We start from the raw sequence: 17457 nt of genomic DNA on the forward strand, positions 1-17457 counted from the left end.
TGTGAGTTAGTGTTAGTGTGTGTGTCTGCGTTTTGGTCTGGAACTGGGTCTGTGTTTGAGTGTGAAAGTCCGGGCCACATTTAACTTGGTAACTGGCCCAAACCATATTTTTATAGATTGTCGTAAAATCTCAACTCTCCACATCACATGTGGACATGATATACTAATCCATCAGACGAATACCTGATGTAACCACTATTTCCCCAGGAACATGTATGCGGTGGTGGTGGTACAACTCACGATCTATGACCCATGTATGACCCCCTTCCAGCCTTACCTGCCCACACCCACCAAAAAAAACTCCACCACCGGAGTTGAACATTCATCTGGCCTCAAAGCACAATGATTTTCCTTCTTTGCTATCTGCAGTGACATGTCAACCCACATTAATTAATATCGTTCATAGGCTGTTCTTCTGTTGGATGACTAACCTGTCACTTATAACTTACACCGCAAACTACCAGCCTGGATCCAGCAGCTCGATTTCCAAATAACCACTGTCAACAATGGTCAGTGGAAGTATCGAGCCTAAACACACAGATCGACCTTTAAACTGGGGGTCAAATCATGGAAAGCTGGAGTCAATATAATGTACTCATTTGGGATCAAAACAAATTATCAAGAAAATACAATGTCGAATCTCATGTCAAGCAAAACATATCTGGCCCAGACTCAACAAACCATTCGAACAGAGCACTACATTCTCCTCTTTACCTTCCGGATCATGGTAAAACTTAAGGGACGTAACTGTGGTCTGAGGCCATCTGAGAGGGAATCTGCTTCCTTGAAGATTCATATTGCGCTGGATTCTTGAAAAGAACAAACAAATTTGGACTTGTTTTTTTGTGCGGGCTTTTCTAGAAATCTTGTTGTTTTATTGGACATCTGCTCTACCTTATAAGGCCTTAATGTTATCATCACCCCATGGGTGCATTGAGTCACACGTGTCACTTTTTTAGTTTGACCATTCGCACGGCTGTAATTATAAAGTAGGTTGGCGTTTAGAGGCCGTAATGACAGTATGATACTAAAAGGGGACTCCGTGCATTTTCGGACAGAAATTGTCCACTTGCTTGGTTCAACATGTTTATAGGTTTTCTCATCTGCCTTCGAGCTTCAGGACCTTTGTGGACAATGATTCTAATGTGACAATCACTGTGCAGGACATTGAAAAGTAAGCAGTGGAACTACAATGAACTACTTTTATAACAAACACGCTTATAACGAACTGACGGATTTAATATATTGACCTTAGGTCCCGGGCTTTTGCTACATATATCCTGTATATGTGCTTATAATGAACTACGGTTATAACGAACTAAAATATGTGGTCTCTTTGAGTTCGTTATGACCGTGGTTTACTGTGGCTGATACTATCTTGAATTTGGTTGTACTTGAAGAAAATATAAGCCAAGAGAAAATTACAATATACATGGCAGTTTTATTTGTGCTCGTTGAGGAATATACAGCTTTGGTCGATGCAGCATGGCGAGTTGAATCGACAAACATGATATCAAAATTCCAACATTTGATGTGAATATGATGATACTTGAATGTTTTAACCGTGGTGTCCGCCTCCATGACCACCACCTCCATGGCCACCTCCGTGACCGCCACCGTGGCCTCCTCCATGACCTCCACCGTGACCTCCTCCATGACCTCCTCCATGGCCGCCACCTCCGTGTCCTCCGCCATGACCTCCTTTGCCGCCACCGTGGCCGCCACCTCCATGGCCACCTCCTCCGTGTCCTTTGCCACCTCCGTGGCCACCTCCTCCGTGTCCTTTGCCACCTCCGTGACCACCTCCATGACCACCTCCGTGACCACCACCATGACCTCCTCCATGGCCGCCGCCTCCATGACCACCACCGTGGCCTCCACCTCCATGACCACCACCACCATGGCCACCAAGGACGGAGCCAAGGAAGACTGTAAAGAATGTGAAGAAAAAACAATGCATAAGTGGTCATAGATGACAGGATGCATACATACAAAATCCGTCTACCAATCCTAATAAATGTTTACATCATGGTAGAAACTATCCTGATCATAACGTTGTCAGTATTTTCGTAAAGCCATTTAAAACTCAGCAATAGCTCATAAAGTTGATTATTAGAAAGCTTGGGAATGCGAATTCGCATCAGATAAGGCAAACGTACCCAAGACTACAACAACTGCAACATTAAGAAGGCGCATCCTGCCAGTTACGTTTATCCACTTGAGAATAAACGATTTGAATGTCGCTATTGTGATTCACCACACCTTATATACTTGTGGTTCAGGAAATCAGGATGTTGAATGTAAATGCCCTCATTGGAAGATTTTCGAAAAGAAAATTCCAAGCGACTTTTTAAACCCTCAGACCGTGAAGAATTAATCTTTATTATGTAATATCACATGGGACGGTGTCACCTGCCTCTCTATTTTATGCATATCTTCCTGCATAATTATAAAAATCAAGCTGTGTATTTGTGACCTAACCTGGCACCCAGTGGCTAGCTCACTGCTGGGAAGCATGATAGATTTAACTGTTCATCCAATGCAATTTCAAACTACAGATGATTAGTGAGAAAAAAAATGAATGGAGAGAGAATTTATAAATGAATGACAAATGTTGAACTCCAGTATTTCGTTGAGTGCATGTATTGAGTCTAGTAGGCTACCATTACTATGGGTCCAGAAGGTTTATCAACCTATGTCAAATGCGTGTTTTAAAGCAAAATGTTATGGGAAGGTCATTATTCCTTTCTTCATAATGAAACTTGATGTGAAGAGGGAAATGTTCAAGTTTGAGATATATTTTCAAAGTTTGAATTCCTACTTTTATAATCTCAAAGCCACATTATCTTCTATAATAAAACAAACTTCTTCTTTTTCTGTAACTAGCAAATCTTAAATTGCCGTTCAGGTAGCGCAACAATTACCAAAAATATCCAAACTGCTTTAATGAAAACGAACTTCATCTTATTTTCAAAAGAACTGATAATATTAATATTTATCATGATATGAACCCGGAAGTAGACACAGCTTTGTCTTGGCTACACCGTCCTTAGTAGGCGTAGGGATAAAAAACAAACGAGCAGGGTGTAACTGTGAGTTAGTGTTAGAGTGTGTGTCTGCGTTTTGGTCTGGAACTGGGTCTGTGTTTGAGTGTGAAAGTCCGGGCCACATTTAACTTGGTAACTGGCCCAGACCATATTTTTATAGATTGTCGTAAAATCTCAGCTCTCCACATCACATGTGGACATGATATACTAATCCATCAGACGAATACCTGATGTAACCACTATTTCCGCAGGAACATGTATGCGGTGGTGGTGGTACAACTAACGATCTATGACCCATGTATGACCCCCTTCCAGCCTTACCTGCCCACACCCACCAACAAAACTCCACCACCGGAGTTGAACATTCATCTGGCCTCAAAGCACAATGATTTTCCTTCTTTGCTATCTGCAGTGACATGTCAACCCACATTAATTAATATCGTTCATAGGCTGTTCTCCCGTTGCATGACTAACCTGTCACTTATAACTTACACCGCAAACTACCAGCCTGGGTCCAGCAGCTCGATTTCCAAGTAACCACTGTCAACAATGGTCAGTGGAAGTATCGAGCCTAAACACACAGATCGACCTTTAAACTGGGGGTCAAATCATGGAAAGCTGGAGTCAATATCATGTACTCATTTGGGATCAAAACAAATTATCAAGAAAATACAATGTCGAATCTCATGTCAAGCAAAACATATCTGGCCCAGACTCAACAAACCATTCGAACAGAGCACTACATTCTCCTCTTTACCTTCCGGATCATGGTAAAACTTAAGGGACGTAACTGTGGTCTGAGGCCATCTGAGAGGGAATCTGCTTCCTTGAAGATTCATATTGCGCTGGATTCTTGAAAAGAACAAACAGATTTGGACTTGTTTTTGTGTGTGGGCTTTTCTAGAAATCTTGTTGTATTATTGGACATCTGCTCTACCTTATACGGCCTTAATGTTATCATCACCCCATGGGTGCATTGAGTCACATGTGTCACCTTTTTAGTTTGAATATTCGCACGGCTGTAATCATAAAGTAGGTTGGCGTTTAGAGGCCGTAATGACAGTATAATACTAAAAGGGGACTCCGTGCATTTTCGGACAGAAGTTGTCCACTTGCTTGGTTCAACATGTTTATAGGTTTACTCATCTGCCTTCGAGCTTCCGGACCTTTGTGGACAATGCTTCTAATGTGACAAACACTGTGCAGGACATTGAAAAGTAAGCAGTGGAACTACAGTAAACTACTTTTATAACGAACACGCTTATAACGAACTGACGGATATAAAGTATTGCCCTTAGGTCCCGGGCATTTGCTACATATATCCTGTATATGTGCTTATAATGAACTACGGTTATAACGAACTAAAATATGTGGTCTCTTTGAGTTCGTTATGACCGTGGTTTACTGTGGCTGATACTATCTTGAATTTGGTTGTACTTGAAGAAAATATAAGCCAAGAGAAAATTACAATATACATGGCAGTTTTATTTGTGCTCGTTGAGGAATATACAGCTTTGGTCGATGCAGCATGGCGAGTGGAATCGACAAACATGAAATTAAATGTCCAGCATTTGATGTGAATATGATGATACTTGAATGTTTTAACCGTGGTGTCCGCCTCCATGACCACCACCTCCATGGCCACCTCCGTGACCGCCACCGTGGCCTCCTCCATGACCTCCACCGTGACCTCCTCCATGACCTCCTCCATGACCTCCTCCATGGCCGCCACCTCCGTGTCCTCCGCCATGACCTCCTTTGCCGCCACCGTGGCCGCCACCTCCATGGCCACCTCCTCCGTGTCCTTTGCCACCTCCGTGGCCACCTCCTCCGTGTCCTTTGCCACCTCCGTGACCACCTCCATGACCACCTCCGTGACCACCACCATGACCTCCTCCATGGCCGCCGCCTCCATGACCACTACCGTGGCCTCCACCTCCATGACCACCACCACCATGGCCACCAAGGACGGAGCCAAGGCAGACTGTAAAGAACGTGAAGAAAAAACAATGCATAAGTGGTCATAGATGACAGGATGCATACATACAAAATCCGTCTACCAATCCTAATAAATGTTTACATCATGGTAGAAACTATCCTGATCATAACGTTGTCAGAATTATCATAAAGCCATTTAAAACTCAGCAATGGCTCATAAAGTTGATTATTAGAAAGCTTGGGAATGCGAGTTCGCATCAGATAAGGCAAACGTACCCAAGACTACAACAACTGCAACATTAAGAAGGCGCATCCTGCCAGTTACGTTTATCCACTTGAGAATAAACGATTTGAATGTCGCTATTGTGATTCACCACACCTTATATACTTGTGGTTCAGGAAATCAGGATGTTGAATGTAAATGCCCTCATTGGAAGATTTTCGAAAAGAAAATTCCAAGCGACTTTTTACACCCTGAGAGCGTGAAGAGTGAATCTTTATTATGTAATATCACATGGGACGGTGTCACCTGCCTCTCTATTTTATGCATATCTTCCTGCATAATTATAAAAATCAAGCTGTGTATTTGTGACCTAACCTGGCACCCAGTGGCTAGCTCACTGCTGGGAAGCATGATAGATTTAACTGTTCATCCAATGCAATTTCAAGCTACAGATGATTAGTGAGAAAAAAAATGAATGGAGAGAGAATTTATAAATGAATGACAAATGTTGAACTCCAGTATTTCGTTGAGTGCATGTATTGAGTCTAGTAGGCTGCCATTACTATGGGTCCAGGAGGTTTATCAACCTATGTCAAATGCGTGTTTTAAAGCAAAATGTTATGGGAAGGTCATTATTCCTTTCTTCATAATGAAACTTGATGTGAAGAGGGAAATGTTCAAGTTCAGATATATTTTCAAAGTTTGAATTCCTACTTTTATAATCTCAAAGCCACATTATCTTCTATAATAAAACAAACTTCTTCTTTTTCTGTAACTAGCAAATCTTAAATTGCCGTTCAGGTAGTGCAACAATTACCAAAAATATCCAAACTGCTTTAATGAAAACGAACTTCATCTTATTTTCAAAAGAACTGATAATATCAATATTTATCATGATATGAACCCGGAAGTTGACACAGCTTTGTCTTGGCTACACCGTCCTTAGTAGGCGTAGGGATAAAAAACAAACGAGCAGGGTGTAACTGTGAGTTAGTGTTAGTGTGTGTGTCTGCGTTTTGGTCTGGAACTGGGTCTGTGTTTGAGTGTGAAAGTCCGGGCCACATTTAACTTGGTAACTGGCCCAAACCATATTTTAATAGATTGTCGTAAAATCTCAGCTCTCCACATCACACGTGGACATGATATACTAATCCATCAGACGAATACCTGATGTAACCACTATTTCCGCAGGAACATGTATGCCGTGGTCGTGGTACAACTAACGATCTATGTCCCATGTATGACCCCCTTCCAGCCTTACCTGCCCACACCCACCAACAAAACTCCACCACCGGAGTTGAACATTCATCTGGCCTCAAAGCACAATGATTTTCCTTCTTTGCTATCTGCAGTGACATGTCAACCCACATTAATTAATATCGTTCATACGCTGTTCTCCTGTTGCATGACTAACCTGTCACTTATAACTTACACCGCAAACTACCAGCCTGGATCCAGCAGCTCGATTTTCAAGTAACCACTGTCAACAATGGTCAGTGGAAGTATCGAGCCTAAACACACAGATCGACCTTTAAACTGGGGGTCAAATCATGGAAAGCTGGAGTCAATATCATGTACTCATTTGGGATCAAAACAAATTATCAAGAAAATACAATGTCGAATCTCATGTCAAGCAAAACATATCTGGCCCAGACTCAACAAACCATTCGAACAGAGCACTACATTCTCCTCTTTACCTTCCGGATCATGGTAAAACTTAAGGGACGTAACTGTGGTCTGAGGCCATCTGAGAGGGAATCTGCTTCCTTGAAGATTCATATTGCGCTGGATTCTTGAAAAGAACAAACAGATTTGGACTTGTTTTTGTGTGTGGGCTTTTCTAGAAATCTTGTTGTTTTATTGGACATCTGCTCTACCTTATACGGCCTTAATGTTATCATCACCCCATGGGTGCATTGAGTCACACGTGTCACCTTTTTAGTTTGAATATTCGCACGGCTGTAATCATAAAGTAGGTTGGCGTTTAGAGGCCGTAATGACAGTATGATACTAAAAGGGGACTCCGTGCATTTTCGGACAGAAATTGTCCACTTGCTTGGTTCAACATGTTTATAGGTTTTCTCATCTGCCTTCGAGCTTCCGGGCCTTTGTGGACAATGATTCTAATGTGACAATCACTCTGCAGGACATTGAAAGGTAAGCAGTGGAACTACAGTAAGCTATTGGATTCTTGAAACGAAGAAACAGATTTGGACTTTTTTTTGTGTGGGCTTTTCTAGAAAGCCTGTTGTATTATTAAAGATCTCCTCTACCGTATAAGTCCTTAATGTTATCATCATAAGATAGAGAGATCGAGTGAGAGAGAATAATATAGTGTAAAATCGTTATAGCAGATTAGGGAAGATAGATACTAGTTACTGTACTTTATCGGAGTCAGTATATCGAGCGCTCACTGCGTTATCAGCTGATCAAGGTTCATACCTCAAACACAGCTGGCAAACATCCCTCTGTCATTTTCACGTAAACATGCTCCGTATCCCAGCTTCTCTACTACTTGTTGTGTTCCTGAGGTGAGTTCGTCCGCTGGGCTTGAACGTTGGGCAGTTTGGTGCGGAAGAAAACTCCAAACTCTTTCTCTCTCTCTCTCTCTCTCTCTCTCTCTCTCTCTCTCTCTCTCTCTCTCTCTCTCTCTCTCTCTCTCTCTCACACACACACACACACACATACACTTTAATTATGGACGATTTGTATCGAAGTGTAACAATATCGTATCGCACAATGCCGGGGTGCTTCGTTGAATCATCAATTCCTTGGTCAACATGTTCCCGTTTAGTTTTTTTGATACTATTAATTGTACTTGTATTCTTTTCAGTCACCAATGTCATGGCGTCAGGGATGAGAAAACAGACTCATTCAGGTAGGACTCGCTATACACGTTCTGACTCAACGTGACTTCTGTTGACGTGTTCTGTCTACCTATAATGAATGAGTGTGTAGGTTTGAACAGTGTGTCAACTTGATATTGGAGGAACGCCCTAAACGATGCCGATTTTAGACGGTTTGTCTAGATATGGCAAAATACCACTATGATATTTATCACGAAAGGGTGTGAGTGAGTGAATATGGTTTTACGCCGCTTTAGCAATATTCCAGCAAAATCACGACACCATATTGTACTTATGTGGGACACCCACCTTGGACGTCGGCGTTACGATAATAAGGAGTGAGTGAGTATGGTCTTACGCTGCTTTCAGCAAAATGTTAGCAATATCGGAGGTTAGACATCGCAACCCAAATACACACCCTTGACTAGCATTGGGGGTGATGTAAACTTCATATACTTATCGAGATATCGCCATGGTCGACTCGATGATGAGTTTGACAGCCGCCATGTTGTCTTTCAACGTCTGCTTTGTCACGTGATCATCGAATGGCGAGGAAAATTTAGTATTGGCTGAATACATCTCGTGTCGACACGTCCCCAAAGATTCATTTGTTGATAATAATATTATATGCACAACAGTAAATATTATTTGGTAATTGTGTCATCTGATCCGTTACTGATATACATAAGACTATGTCTCGGGGTGGTAGAAGTGTGACTTCAAGCTTGAACCTGACAGTGGTATGTGACTTTAACGCTGTTTTTAACACTAGTTGGGTAAAGGAGCCAACATAACAAGGTCGAACGGTTGGCTCGTAGGGAGTTACAGTTGGAACTGTTCCTCAGTGGCCTTTGCTTGTCCTTAGAGTCAATACCGCCTCCGTGGTCTAGTGGTAGAGCGTCCGCCCGGAGAGCGGAAGGTCCGGGGTTCGATCCCCGGGCGCGTCATACCAAAAGACGTTAAAAGATGGTACTTGTTGTTACCCTGTCTGACGCTCGGCATTAAGGGGCTAAAACAAGGACTGGTCGGCTCGGAGTCAGTATACTGTGTCTGAGTGGGGTATTCATGTTAAACTGCGGCATGGTATCTCAGTGTGCTAGCACTATAAATCGGCATCAGTCCGGACTAGTACAAGCAGCCACACAAACACACACACGTACATGCACGTCGCAATATAAGTGGACGCGACGTTAAACCCAATTTCACCTCACCTCACCTTACCTTAGAGTCAAATAAAATGGACCGACGGGTCATGTTCTGGTACTTGTTTATTTGTTTGCGTGTCATCGGGCGCTACTGGAGTGGATCATTCCGGACTAGTACAAGCAGCCACACAAACACACACACGTACATGCACGTCGCAATATAAGTGGACGCGACGTCAAACCCAATTTCACCTCACCTCACCTTACCTTAGAGTCAAATAAAATGGACCGACGGGTCATGTTCTGGTACTTGTTTATTTGTTTGCGTGTCATCGGGCGCTACTGGAGTGGATCATTGTTCATAGTTTGAGTCATTGGAATATTACTGACTGCAAACTTACACGACGTTACTTTCCCCATGCCGGGACTGGACTCCTTTTCCTTAAATTTTTATTCTTCCAGTGATTGGGTGAAGGAACACGGGAAGGTGTACCCGTCATGGCAGGACGCTGTCTACAGAGAGAAGGTCTACCATCAGAACCTGCTGGAGATTGAAGACCTCAATCAGAAACACAGGTCGGAGTTAGTAACCAGAAGCTGTGTCTTGTGATAACTGATAATTGCTTATAGTTCATTTACTGAAACACTTTGAAAAACGCATATACGAATGTTTGTTTGATTTGGCAAAATGGCCACAAAAATAATATAAGTTGTACACACACACACACACACACACACACACACACACACACACACACACACATACACACACACACAGAGGTTATCTTGTGCACAGGTTTATGTTTTAAAACTTACCATTAACTCAAATGTATTCAGCTTTCGTACTACTGTGTAGGGGGCGCTTTGGTGGCCAAGTGGCTAAAGCGTTCGCTCGTCACTCCGAAGACCCGTGTTCGATTCCCCGAAAGGGTAAAATGTGCGAAGTCGATATCTGGTGCCCCCGCCGTGATATTGCTGGAATATTGCTAAAAGCGACATAAAAAAACATACTTACTCTCTCATTCACTTCTTTTTTTCTTCTTTTTTTTGACATCATTTATTCATGTTAATTATCAACGATTTTACATGGCCCTGCACATTGCCACGTGGACTGGCATACCAGGGTTTATATTTGGGTTTGAGTTGCTTAGAGCAATAATACTCATCTAATTATTCAGTACACATTTAATTTTTTCTGCAAGATAAACATTGTTATACTGTAGTACTTTGTATTGTATTTCTAGTTCTCTTTTAAATATTCTAAAAAGGCAGTCGGTTTCAGTTACTTTACATCTGTACACAATATACTTTGCTAGCAGTAGTAAATAATTCATCAAAGTACACTCCTCTGTGCTCTCATTCACTTCTATGTAAACTTGTGACCTCTCCTTTTCCTGGGGCGGTCGAGTAGCCTAGTGATTAAATCGTTCGCTCGTCACGTCGAAGACCCGGGTTCGAATCCCGACATTTTTACAATGTGTGAAGCCCATTTCTGGTGTCCCCCGCCGTGATATTGCTGGAATATTGCTAAAAGCGGCGTAAAACCAAACTCACTAACTAACTCACTCACTGACTCTCCTTTTCCTAAATGTTGCTTCGAGCTTTTGAAACGCTGTAGTGATATCGCCAGTAGTGCTGACTGTGGAGTCAACTCATTGTTTTTATGTTACTATGTTTCAGGGGTCGGACTGAGTTCAGAGCTAACCAGTTCGCTGACCTCACCCCGCAGGAGTTCCAAGAGACAGTTCTGATGCCCAGACGCTCTGGGGTGGACTTCCCGCAAGACAGGTAAATATGGATTCGTTTAGCCTGAGTTCCAGTCACAATAGCAATTCCCCGGATAAGGAGCATGTTTGAGTCAAATAACTACACTCCGAGGGCACCATACCAATGTGTAAACCGCCTGCCTGAGACGCCGCGATAACACCTGAAAGATGTTCACTCACTCACTCTGAATGAATTTCAGTAAAACAGAGCAAGAAGCAACGACGTCTTAGATTACATCAATTCACTCACTCACTCTTAGGCATATGTAAAACATCATGGTAGGTCACGGGTGGACCAGTCCAGACCAGTGAGGTAGCCGTGGCAGAAACCTATACGGTCGAGGACTCGAATCCATGGTCGCCCTGATTATGTTTCTCGGTTTGTCAGAACCATATCCGTGCGCGTGGGTTTCACCAAAGTGTTTAACGTCTTGGAACGGTCTGGAAACTTCGGGCTTTCCTCCCACATTAAGCACACTCGCTGTGATATACCCGGTAAACTGTTTAAAGCGGCGTTAAACCCAACTCACCCACTCATTCGACTGACCGGGTTAACAAACCTTGTCGCACACAATTAACACGTTTCATAGGACTGCAAATGTGCCCGAACCAGTGTTTTCAGAGCAAAGACGAGCGTAGCACCCAAACAAAACATTGCTTTCCGACAGTCGTAGTGCTAAGGTCGCTTTGTACAGCTGGGCCCTGGATTTGATAGTCACTGCACCTCTACTTGCAGCTATCTCGATATTGGTCACGTCGACTCTCTCCCAGACTCGTTTGATTGGACAACACAAGGCAAAGTGACGTCAGTCAAGGATCAAGGTAGCTAGAACAACGAAACCTACATGTCAGCACGGTCACCACAGACCAACGAGAGAAATTATGTCACTCTATCTGTTATACATATGATCGCGCCATGGCATAATGATCACAAATGGTTTGTGTGCCGTTTTCCATCATGTTCCATGGGTGACCCAGTCGTCTAAGGCGCTATGATTCGCTGTGCAGAGTTGCGTCCCTTGGGCGCGACAGAAACCTATGATTGTGGGTTCGAATCCCGGTTCGCCCTGATTATGTTTCTAGGTTTGTCAGCACCATACCTGTGCTCGTGGGTTTCCTCGAAGTGGTAAACGTCTGAGACCGGCATCACTTCGGTCTTTCCTCCCACATTAAGCTTACACGCAGCGATATAAGTGTAATACTGTTAAAAGCGGCTTCAAACCCAACTCGCTCACTCACTCACTGTCGTGCATCGTCGTACTCGAGCGGTGTGATTCTTACACTCTTGGGCATTTCAAATATTTTCAAGCTCGATACCGATTTCAACCTCACAATAAATTCCTCTATAACAAGTGTAAGATATTTTACAACCCAATTATTCCGACAATTGTAACATATGATTAATGGGATTTGACAATCGATTTCTTACTATGCATTTCTCCATTGTCCAGGTTCCGTGGGTACCTGCTGGGCTTTCAGGTATGTCAAACATTTGAATCCTGTTGTACCAAACTCATGTTGACCAATAAATAGTTCGATTTATCCGGGGTTCGATACATCCTGTTTTTAATGAGACTGTAGAATTAACACATTCAGTCCGTGCTTGTTTATACGATCACTGGTTCCCGTCTCTTTCCCTCTCCAGCACTGTGGGGAACATCGAGGGGCAGTGGGCCATGCAGGGGAAGCCCCTCACCAACCTGTCCGTCGAGCAGATCGTGGACTGTGACGGCACCATGGACCAAGAGCAGTAGGAACTCACTCCATCTACTTCAATACAGTTGATGTCTTGATCCTGAAACATATGGTTGACCTTGCTGTTTGTCTTACTGACCCTTTAACTGTATGTAAGGACCGCCTCCGTGGTCCAGTGGATCAAGTGTCTACCTGTAGAGAAGGTCGGTGGTTCGATCCATGTCAAAAGACGTTAAAAGGCGCAAGAGGCGTCTAACGGGATCGGGTGGTCAGGCTCGCTGACTTGGTTAATGCATGTCATCGTATTCCAATTGCATGGATCGAAGCTCATGATGTCAGTCACTGGATTGTCTGGTCCAGACTCGATTATTTGCAGACCGCCGTCATACAGCTGAAACATTGCTGAGTGCGGAGTTTAACACCAAACAAACAATAAGTGAATGCATGTCGCTATCCAAGTGAAATAATCTTGAACGCGACAGTGAAGCCCCATCAACTTCTCCATAAACTTTGTACAAAGAGATCTTAAAGCTAAGGTGATCGTAACTCCAATACCCTAACATAGGCCTACGACTGTCGTAGCGCTAAGGTTGTTTTGTACAACGGCACCCAGGACCATGTTTCTCAATGCCATCATCTAAGTTTGCTTTGAAGGACAGCTCAGTGTCCACTCTTTCATTGGTATTGGGTACTGTGTGTGTTGTTTCAGTGTATTTAGCGATGGTGATTGGCAATGTCTCCTATGTTGACAGGAAGAAAGCGGACTGTGGAGTGTTCGGTGGATGGCCATATTTGGCCTACCAATACATCCAGAGTGTGGTAGGTAGACCCACAGTGAGACAATGTGTATGAAATCTATAGAACAAGTGAGGAATGTTTCACAGTCATACACTATTTGCCTGTTGGTTGCCCGATGGTTGCCCGACTTCATATCACAGGCGGTTAGGATACTGCTAACTACAGGGCGCTGACTGTAGGCTGAGTTCTCTGATTAGAGACCGCCGTCATATAGTGGTGCTGAGAGTATGTTGGTATGAATAGTAAATCAAGTCAAACACCGTTGTGTGAGGGGCACGCCAGAAACCCACGCCAGAATCACGGTTCGCCACGATGTTTCTAGGTTTGTCAGCACCATACCCGTGTTCTTGGGTTTCACCGAAGTGGTAAACGTCTGAGACATGCATCACTCCGGACTTTCCTCCCACATTAAGCTGACACAACGTGATATAACTGGAATACTGTTAAAAGCGGCGTTAAACCCAACTCACTCATTCACTCACTTAAACATGTGTAAATGTCTCATCGATTACCATCAACGTCCAGGGCGGCCTGGAGACGTGGTCCAACTACAGCTACTGTTCGGGGATCGGAGGGGGGCCGGGCTCCTGCTTCCCCTGCAAGGCCCCGGGGTACAACAAGACGTACTGCGGACCCCCAGTCCCTTGGTGTTTGAAGAATGAGAGTTGTGCCGCGAAGATCAACCCGCAGAGATTTGTGCCTGACTTGAAGGTCACTGGCTGGAAGGCTGTCAGCAAGGTAGGAGCGGGAGGCTTAAAATAAACTACTTAAAGAAGGCAAGAACACGCCATGACAGATTAACCAGTGTAAGAAAGAAATGAGTGTTCACAAACTTCTTTTGAGTAGTATATATTGTATATACTCTCGCGGTCAGTAAGGCATTCTATAAGGGAAGTGTCGCCCCCACACAGCCATCCCTATCCCCAACGCCCCACAAATAATGAATAATTACTAAAAGGGGGCATCGCGATTATGCGGCATTTTTGACAAATTCTCTCACATTTTAAAGGCGTTTGTACACATTTTGGACAGGACAACAACGCGGCATCATTTGCCTGACATCACGACAGTGTTCCACAAGGCTACCCAACCGCCCCAAGGCCATAAGAAGAATTTACTCCTTTTATCAATACACATGAACGTTGAAATATAACCTCGTCTTTGGATGTCGTCTTTTGAAAAAAGAAGTACAATCCCTTGGGGTGGAACATGGTCTTTTTAAGCAGCTTTGGCGGCGTTGAGTAGGTGGATGGGTGACCAGGCAGCTCCTGACAGTTTCTAGGGCTTCGGTCTAGTGACTATGTTCGAAGTATGCCTCTGTTCACCCAGGAGTGAATGGGTACCCGGTAGGATAAATAAAGAGGTCGACATGTGTGCACGATAGTTAGGGGGTAGTTCTGAAAACTTAATGGATCACTTCAAGCGATTTTTAGGTCAGAGATGGTCGCAATGCAGATGTTTGCTTCAAGTGGTTCTCGTGCTTTTCCATTGGATCCAATAATATACAAGGCTTTAGAATTCTCAAATTTAAATGTACCAATCATTACACCACGAACCCATGGGGGATCTGGTTTAGAGTAGTTCCCAAGCAACCCATGCGATTAAATGGATCGGTGATTTGCTTGATGGTTTGGTGGATTGGGTGCCATCTTACCCGAAAACGTGGAACCATTCTAACTATATCAAAACTGGGTCCGTTTCATAAGGCGACCTTCTTGCTACGATTATCGCTAGTCTAAATCATAGCATGAGAGTCATATATCTGGATTATTGCTGAGTTTGGCTTCAAGCAAGAAACAAAAACAAAATTATCATGAAAATATTTGTTTTCACGAGCGGTGCAGAGAAGCACCATGGGGCACTTCAACAAAGCGGTCTCAGTACTGTAACTCAAGTTGTCAAAAGTTTATGTTAAATTATATTAGTTACGATCGTCCTTGCGCTAAGATCGCTTTTTGGAACAGGTCCTGGACGATACAAGACAAAGACGACCGAACAACATACAAAACACCACCTTTATTTTGGGGGCTCACATTTTCCACCTGTCTGTCATCTGTGCCACAATGTCTTATTGTAACTTTAAGGGTTAATAAGACTACCTTGTTCTTCCAAGTCGACCAACGTGAAATGAAAAAAACACACGTAGGTTTGTATTTAGGCCCGCTTTATAAAGCAAACGTAAGCCCAGTCGTTTAAGGCACCGCAATGTGCTGTGCAGAATTGCGTCCTTTTCATCATGGTTTCGAAACCTGGTTCTCCCTGATTATGTTTCCCCGACATTAAGCTGACACGTGATATAACTGGAGTACTGTTTAATGCGGTGTCAAACCCAACTCACACACCCACTCGAAGTTCGACCGGCTCTGAAGTAGTTACGTCATCCAAGGATGTTCCACTGTTAGTTTGACGTAGCTTGGTAGTGGTCGATTTTGTTCCGCGATTTTGATTGGACCATGCATAAACTTGCTAGTCCAGGCTAAATGTAACTCCATAATTCCAGCCAAGCTCGGCAAGGGTAGAAATTGGATTTTTATGGTCAATTATCTCCCTTGCCTTGGGAAGATGATGACGATGATAATACACTGTATCGTCGAGGATGGGTAGTTATGGGTCTTATTACTACATTCAGAACGAGACCGAGATGGCGGCCTCTCTGGTGAAGTATGGACCTCTGTCTGTAGCCATGGACGCCAGCCGTCTCCAGTTTTACCACCGCGGGGTGTATAACCCCATCGACTGCAGCAAGACCGCTCTCGACCACGGTCAGTCTCTATGTGTGTGCGTGTGCGTGCGTGCGTGCGTGCGTGCGTGCGTGCGTTTGTGTGTGTGTGTGTGAGGGAGGAGGAGAGAGTCTGTGCGTGTGTGTGAGTTTGTGAGTGCGTGTGAATGTGTGTTTGCGTATGTTTGTGTGTGCATGAATATCTGTTATATCACTGATATGTTAATGCGGTGGTTGTACATGTGAGGTGAGGTTACAATGGGGTTTACCGTCGCGCTCAAGATTATTTCACTCAATCTGCGACGTCCGTGCACGTGTTTGAGTGGCTGCTTGTATTAGTCGTTTATAGTGCTTTCCCACTGAAATACCATGCCGCACCTTAACACGGATACCCAAATCTAACACAGAAAGCTGACTCCGAGCCGACGAGTCCTTGTTTTAGCCCCTTAATGCCGAGCGCCAGACAGAGTTACACCAAGTACCATCTTTAAACGTCTTTTGGTATGACACGGCCAGGGTATCGAACCACCAACCTTCCAGTCTCCGTAAAGACTATCCACTCTCCGGAGGCCGTTTTGTGCTTGAGATATACGTTGTCGACCCAATCAGGGTCTCTGTGTCAAGAGGTTGCTTCAGGAGAACCTTCCATCAGGAAATGAGCTTCGAGGCACGAATGAGCATTTAGACCAGCACATCCGATATCTCTATTTCAAAAAAGAGAAGTAAAACCGACAAGTTCCGATTGTAGAAAAATAAGGCCACTTTATAATATTGCATTTTATTCATTCTGTCGTTGCTGAACACCGTTGCCGTCGGGCGGCGAAGGTCGCTCAGAATTCTCCTGACGCGGCCTTCTGTGGAGTTGTCATCATATCTAAACGCAGAGAGTTATCGTATCGGAGAAAAAAATGTGATTTGTATATTGCGATTACAAAATTATCATTACAGGAATGTAAGTGGTCATTGTGAACTTATTAGAGTATATTTCTTTCCAGCTATTTTAGTGGTCGGGTTCGGATCAGAGAAGGAGATTTTCAAGACACACGAATACTGGAAAGTAAAGAACTCGTGGGGGTTGAAGTGGGGAGAAGGCGGCTACTTTAAGATACAGCGTGGGGAAGGGATGTGTGGCATCAACACCCAGGTCACCACAGCACAGCTAGCCACCTAACTGGCGTCTAGTGGTGTGGGAATAAGCCACTGAAATCACTGATGACTATTTGGAGGGGAAGCAGCTCCATCTTCAATATGGTGAATAAATACAAGTAACTACTGATCGG

General features: G+C 43.8%; 2 protein-coding genes across 2 annotated transcripts; one reads left to right on the forward strand and one right to left on the reverse strand.

The window, feature by feature from the left end:
- Window positions 1–273: 273 nt before the first annotated feature.
- Window positions 274–2231, reverse strand: LOC125378846. The gene is made up of 3 exons (XM_048394815.1): window positions 2160–2231; window positions 1426–1929; window positions 274–363 (listed from the first exon to the last, which is right to left on the reverse strand). The coding sequence occupies exons 2-3, from the start codon at window positions 1900–1902 to the stop codon at window positions 274–276; spliced, it is 567 nt and encodes a 188-aa protein (XP_048250772.1). The 5' UTR covers window positions 1903–1929; window positions 2160–2231.
- Window positions 2232–7644: 5413 nt separating this feature from the next.
- Window positions 7645–17450, forward strand: LOC124129105 (cysteine proteinase 1-like). Its single transcript, XM_048394115.1, has 11 exons — window positions 7645–7739; window positions 8042–8086; window positions 9662–9775; window positions 10880–10987; window positions 11702–11787; window positions 12417–12444; window positions 12611–12715; window positions 13413–13479; window positions 13984–14196; window positions 16088–16220; window positions 17173–17450. Exons 1-11 carry the CDS (start codon window positions 7696–7698, stop codon window positions 17346–17348), a joined length of 1119 nt encoding a protein of 372 aa, XP_048250072.1. The 5' UTR covers window positions 7645–7695; the 3' UTR covers window positions 17349–17450.
- The last annotated feature ends 7 nt before the right edge of the window (window positions 17451–17457 follow it).

The sequence above is a fragment of the Haliotis rufescens genome, unplaced genomic scaffold (genome assembly GCF_023055435.1).
Source record: "Haliotis rufescens isolate VD_foot unplaced genomic scaffold, xgHalRufe1.0.p SCAF_13, whole genome shotgun sequence".
In the NCBI taxonomy this organism is placed as follows: Eukaryota; Metazoa; Mollusca; class Gastropoda; order Lepetellida; family Haliotidae; genus Haliotis; species Haliotis rufescens.